Source organism: Helianthus annuus, chromosome 6 (genome assembly GCF_002127325.2).
Source record: "Helianthus annuus cultivar XRQ/B chromosome 6, HanXRQr2.0-SUNRISE, whole genome shotgun sequence".
Lineage (NCBI taxonomy): Eukaryota > Viridiplantae > Streptophyta > Magnoliopsida > Asterales > Asteraceae > Helianthus > Helianthus annuus.
The window spans coordinates 134,645,250-134,652,205 of record NC_035438.2 but is presented as its reverse complement, the minus strand read 5'-3'; the positions used below and the strand labels follow the sequence as shown (position 1 = coordinate 134,652,205).

At 39.3% G+C, this 6,956-nt stretch overlaps 1 protein-coding gene across 1 annotated transcript; it reads left to right on the top strand.

Moving 5' to 3' along the window:
* Positions 1-1,642: 1,642 nt before the first annotated feature.
* LOC110865941 (auxin-responsive protein SAUR21) lies at positions 1,643-2,140 on the top strand. Its single transcript, XM_022115288.2, has one exon. It carries the CDS (start codon positions 1,759-1,761, stop codon positions 2,056-2,058), a length of 300 nt encoding a protein of 99 aa, XP_021970980.1. The 5' UTR covers positions 1,643-1,758; the 3' UTR covers positions 2,059-2,140.
* Positions 2,141-6,956: the final 4,816 nt, after the last annotated feature.

The following is a 6,956-nucleotide window of genomic DNA, read 5'->3' as shown; positions in this document are numbered from 1 at the left end:
TCTTCTTGCTATATATATATATATATATATATATATGTATATATATATATATATCATTCAACATGCACAATACACCCACATCTTCCTAGAAAATTATCTACAATATCACCCAACCAGAAGCAATACTTTGATTTGATTTCCATAACAAACATTTCCAAGTGAAACAGACTCACACTATCTTGAAAATATGGCCATCCGTATGCCTCGTATCATTCAAGCAACAAAAAATTCTGAGGCGGTCATTATCTAATGGAAGCAGAACTCCAACATATACGGACATCCCAAAAGGCTATTTTGCAATTTATGTTGGGGAACAAGAGGTGAAGCGGCACGTGGTCCCGGTATCAATATTAAGCGAACCTTTGTTTCAGGACTTACTGCATCAGGCGGAGGAAGAGTTTGGGTACAACCACCCAATGGGCGCGCTCACAATTCCATGTAGTGAAGACGTATTCACGGATCTTGCTTCTCGTTTGAGAGCGTTCTGACATGTATACGTTTGTCTTTATAACTGCAGTTTTGTAAACAGCTAACAATTAGGAACACTTTATAGATAGATGTAAATAGAGAATTGTTCCAGTTGAATGAAATTTAACTTGGATGTATTTTTGAGTTGAAGGAATCTTAACCTTTTTTAATTGCTGGTTTTCTTAAAAATACAAAGCTTGTGATCAGCTAGAGCTAAAGGAAAACAAGTGGATACTTACAAAGTGAGTTACGTTTCTTATTTTGTCACTCAAACTGACACTGCACTCAATCAACTAAATTTTACACCAGGAAGAGACATCCATTATACATAAGTCACTCACTGAACTAAAACAAAACAAACACATGTCCTCGCGTCATTTGTTTACAATATGGTCTCAGATTACAGCAGAGTGAAATTCAAATTATGATAATTACCTTGCACAGGAACGAATCTCACCTGTTAGTGTTTTACATGTTCTTGTAATACTTGTAAATGATGTCCACATAAGCATGTCACTGGAATAACAAAGGCAACATATCTGACCACTACAATCATTAGACACGAAAAAATCAGCACACAACAACTTGACTACATGTACAAAGATGTGATCTAAAGGAGATGTTCTAAAAGTTCGCATGTCATATGTAATGATCAACCTGGACGAGACATCCAAAGAACGTTTCCTGGAGGTTCTTGGTATTGCAAAACCCTACAAATCAAGAGATGATTAATTTATTTTTGACATATTCAATGGGCAAACTTTACATAGAGTTATATTTTATATATCTTTGTTGAGAATTAATAGATTAATGAATATCCTAGGGGCCCGGGACGATTTTCAAACTACTAATTTGGATAACCAGCTGAACCATCGTTCCTTAGGTGGTAAGACACAATGACCCAACATGGAATTTTTGGTTGAAATGCCAAGACACATGCATGTGATATTGGTCCTCTTATTCACTAGTTAATGTGATAAGAACTCTGACCATATATATTTCCTGGTACAGTCCTTCTTTGCTTGCCAGTGGAGATTGGTGTCCACAAAAGCATCCATAATTTTATTGTAGGGACCCAAAACCATGTGCGTCTGCCCTATCCTCCATATGTCACCGTCTATTGTGAAATGATCATTATATCCTGTTCTTATAAAAAGCGTTCAGCATTCCCAATACAACCACATCAAAACTCATCTACAACATCATATCTTTCACCAGGAAGCGCTACTTCGATTCTTATCTTCCTTCAACAACTTTTGTAAGTGAGCAGCCTCTAGCTTCCTTGAAAACATGGCCATACGTATGCCACGCATCATTCAAGCAAGAAAAATTCTCAAACGGTCCCTCTCTAATGGTAGCACCACTCCTGCATCTATGGACATCCCCAAAGGCTATTTTGCCATTTATGTTGGAGAACAAGAGAAGAAGCGGTTTGTGGTGTCTGTATCACTACTAAGCGAACCTACCTTTCAGGAGCTACTGCATCAGGCAGAAGAAGAGTTTGGGTACAACCATCCAATGGGCGGGCTCACGATTCCCTGTAGTGAAGATGTATTCACAGATCTGGCTTCTCGTTTGGGAGCATTTTGACTTGTATACATCTGTCTATATCTACAACAGTTTTGTAAACATCTAACCAGTAGGAACCATTTAGAGTTGTAAATTTAGATCATTGATCCAGATGAATGAAATTTAATTTGGATATTATTTTGAGTTCATGGTATTCTATATTTTTATAACATGGTTTTATTTGAATAAGAAGAGAGTTAGTAGCTAGTTAAAAAGGTTTAACTGGATAGCTACACTGAGAATTACATGCTCTCACATTTAGATAAAACCTGACAATAAGAAGATGTTTATAGCTAATCCAGATCCTGTCTTGTAAAAAGCATTGAAATAAGGCCAAGGTTACACGTGTACAAGTCCCGAACTTGTCAACAATACAGACTCAGTTTAAATGGTTCTCCTGTTTGAAATTTCTATTAATATAATTACCATGGTAAAGGAAAGAGTTCCCACTATAGAGTCTTAAGTGTTCTTAAATGAGCTAGCTAGTGTTTGAGGTTCACATAAACACCTGACTCCAACAAAATGGCAAGATAGATGTAATTGTGGCAGTCCAGAATTTGAAGTCAGCATAAACACTGAGCTTCAGAGATATTGAAGATAATAATCGTTAGCGCTCAACAACTTTATGAAACTTCTTAAACCTCCACATTACGACGTAACGAAGGCATTATGTGTTGATCAGCGTGTGTGAGGTAGTCAATAAACAATTTTCAGGAGCCTCAGGTTCCTTGGAAACATAACTCCCTAAGAAATTAAGACTGTATATTTTCTACTTTCAATCAGCAATCTTGAATTAGAGGGTAATTTCCCTTTTGTTTTATATTTAAACATCGATGTTAGTGGTTAAAGCTGTAGTTTAAACACTAGTTTGGATAACCAAGTCTAATGCAGATCACTAGGTGGGAGGACACAGTGTCCTACAAGTGATAATTGTTGACTCAATCATCAAGACAAGGCCATGTGACATTGGCCTTTGTTGATACATGATTTGTGGACGCAACTCGGCTCGTCGTGATTCGAATCAAGTCACGACATTCCTCCGTCATGCACAACAACAAAATATGGGCCGAAACAACAAAGGACTTTGAACCTTGTCCTAGGCCTGAAACAAGGTCGGCGAAACAAGACTTGGACCTCAATGTTTTGGGCCAAAGCCCAAGTCGGCGAAACAGAAGTATTGTCGTCGAAACAAATCTGTTTCGTCGACCATGATCTTGTTTCGTCGTCTGCCTTCCTGTTTCGTCGAGCTCATCCTGTTTCGCCGGGTCCACTCTTGTTTCGTTATTGTTGTGGCTATAAATAGGCTCAAGACAGAAGCAACAAAAAACAAGAGAGAGGACACAAGTGTGAAAGAACTAGAGAGAGTTTACAGAGAGAATTTGTAAACATTGTGCTGTAACTGTTTTTCAAGTATTAATACAAGGGTGTTAATCATTGAATCTCCGTGTTTAGTATCTTGTGTTTCCTTATCTCTATCTGGGTTTGCATCTCCGGTTGGATTCCGCACAACCGGGTGTGTTTGACAACAAGGATTAGGCGACTAGATCCTCCCCTAGCCGGACTTACAAGTGGTATCAGAGCCTTGGCTCTTCTCCTTGTTAAAACCGAGTGGTTTCGAGTGTTTTACGGATTTTTGAACTTTGTGTTCTTCCTGAAAAATCAGTTTATAACTTCGAAATTTCTAGTGTTTTTGTTGTTAGTTCATAGAAAACCTTGTTCAGTAAGGTTTTTAGTGAAGTTTCTAGCTAAAACTTGTGTTTGGAAAGTTACGGTTCACCGGAAAATTCATAAATTTCTGGGTTGTTCTTCATATGTTCATAAGCATCTTCTAAGCGTTCTTGGTATTTTCAACTTTTTGATCTTGGTTAAAGAAATTGTCAAAGTTGTTTGCGTCTGGAAAATTGTAATTTGACTAAAATATTATATCACCTTACTGGTTGGTGAATTGAGCATGGTGTGTAGCCGAAAGTGTGTCTGCAGTGTCAGTTAGGATAAGGTTGAGCCAAAAAGTCTTACCAACTTTTCACCAACTCCTGTTACTTTTCCGACGAAACGCACATCAGACCAAACAAAATCCCTTTCGCCAAAAACATATACAACGAAACACAAGTCTGGTTTCGTCGACTACACTTTCGTCATATCTTGGTTGGGCCTAACTTGTTTTGAATTGGGCCTGTTTCGTCGATTAGGAGCCCAAAAACATATTGAGTTTCGTCGCTTAACTTTAAACATTCAGTTTCGTCGCTAAGGTTGTTTCGTCGCTTGAATTTTATTAAAAACAAATTGAGTTTCATCGAAATTTCCTAACATCTGTTTGGTCGGTGTTTCGTTGGCTTTCAAAGCAAAATCTATTACGTTTGTTTCGTCAACTTCAGAGATCATTCTGTTTCGTGGAACGTGTTTGGTCGTGAGTGTTGTCAAGTTTTAACAGAAGGGTTGCAAAATTGTTTTAACTGTCTGTTTTGTGTGATTTCAAGTGGAATTCTTCTTTGCATATGCAAAATGAACCCGGATTAGTGGGGAAATCCGTCTACGGCAGAAAGTAAGTATCGAAGCACGGGTTTGTCACCCTCGTGGGCCGAGTCTCCCGCACCGGTATCTTCGCAAGCTAATCCAATTTCGACCTGTCAATGGGCATTCGTATCAAATCAAACTCCAAGTATTCAAAGCATTCTCTTAAGCGAGAGGGAAACCGGAAGTCTAAATCGCCCACCGAAATTGATGCACATAAACGAATATCCTAGATGGGTAGATAGATTCCATACATACGTCCTTGGGCAAAATACAGAATTGTCGTTACATTTTACCACAGATTTCGATCAAGATATCGAGGCTGCCGCTTCAACTGCTGCTACATTTGCCGATCTTCCAGAAGATAAGAAAAAGGCATATGATTTAGAAAAGAAAGCATATGCCATTCTCATTCAGGCGTTGAGCAAGGATATCTATCATCAATTTGTCAGCTTCAAAATGACAAAGCGATTATGGGATGCACTGAAAACGAGAGGTGTAGGAAACGAAGCGACTCGCCAATTGCGACACGACTTACTCAAGAAAGAGTTTGATGGCTTCACGTGCATGGAAAAGGAATCCTTGGGAGATTTGACTAGTCGGTTCTATCACTTGCTTACTGAATTGGGTAACTATGGGGTAGTGACAACTCCAGCTGAAGTAGTGACAAAGTTTGCAGATGCGTTGCCACCTCAATGGAATAGCTTCTCGGAAATTCTGAAATACAATGGGGTCTTGGCTACAACAAACATCAATGACTTTGTTCAGCTCTTGGAAAACACAGATCAGGAAGAAACCCTAAAGGCGAAAGGGTTCTAGTGCCACAGAATGCTGATATGTATTATGGAACTTCCAGCACTTCTTCTGCAAGACCAGTTTCACATGCTCCAATTCAAACAGCGTTTGTTACTAGCACTGACTTATATGGCATTCCGATACAGGTTCCTGTAAAGCCAGCTCCAACAACAGACTTGTATGGAAATCCTCTGCAACCAGCTCCACAACAGCAAGTCTATCGGCCATCTACTGTAGCAACTGATTTATACGGGAATCCACTTCATGTTCAACAACAAGCTTGTTATGGAAGCACATCATCTGCTGGTCAGCCATCTAAGCTAAATACAGTACGGCTTGACACGTCAAGTTTCTCTAAAGTAACTGTTGAAGTAGCTAAGGAACATATGGCGCTACTGAACACTTTGGTGAGCGCGTATTGTGGATTAGTGGAAGGTCAGATTGGAAACATTAATCTGACACAAGAAGATTATCAGCAGATCGATAAGGAGGGAATGCATTTGATGGACATCAAATGGGCTTTCACAAGTGCTGTAAGGCGGGCAAAGGATTTCATGGAAAGGACTGGCAGAACCAGCTTGGAAAGCAAGAAAGACACCAAGTATGGGTTCGATAAGCAGGCTGTCAAGTGCTTCAACTGTGGTGAACGGGGTCATTTCAAGAGAGAATGTACAAAGCCAGCTCAGCATGGGAACCAGAATCCGTTCAGGAATCAAGGCAACCAACAGAATCAGAACAGGAATAACGAGCGTACGTTGATACCTGTCAACAACCCAAGTCAAGCGGGACCATCAAATTCCAACCAGGAACATGTGGTTCAAGTAGATGAAGGTTGTGATTGGTCAATTCAGTTGGGTAATGATGCTCCGGATGGAACAGCTTGTTTTGCTGAGGTAGTCAAGGATCTCAAACACACCAGTGGTGGAGAATCTTCCACCAATGGTGATGAATCTTCTGAAGACGAGGACAGTTCTGGCTACAGTAGAAGCTCGGATGAAGAATCCTCAAACTCAGGTGATGATCATTTAGATGACACATCAAGTGTGTCAGTCGATGCAGATGTTGATGAGCTATTGGAAGAAGCTGCAGCAGGAAATCATAGGAGATCTATTCTGGTGGTTCAAGCTGCTTATTCTTCTTCTTCTCTCCATTCAGCCTTTATGGCTAATGTCGACAGTTCATCAAGCCAGGTATGTGTCGATGAACCTACTGTTGTTAAATGTGATAATTGTGCTAGCTTAAGTATTAAATGTGCTGATTTGGATGCATATATGTCTGAGTTGCAAGGCAAACATGATGCTTTAAAAGCTACTTTGTTTGACTTGCAAGACAAACATGTTTCGTTGAATGCTAAGTGGTGTGACTTGCAAAGCAAACATGAGGCTTTGCAAAACAAGTATGATGTGACATTCATTCACAACCAAAAGTTGACAGTAGATCTTTCTAAGTAAGCCAATATGTTTTATGAAAACCATGAAAAGGAATTTAAATCGGTAATTGAAAAATTAAAGAAAGATAAAACCGAGCTGACCAAAATGGTTTCAAGAAAGCAAACTGACATAAATTTGTATATCAATCGCCTTGAGATAATGCAAAAAGAAATGGCTTGTGTT

Coding starts and splice junctions, on each gene's coding strand:
- LOC110865941 (XM_022115288.2), top strand. CDS start 1,759: ATGGCCATACGTATGCCACGCATCATTCAAGCAAGAAAAATTCTCAAA.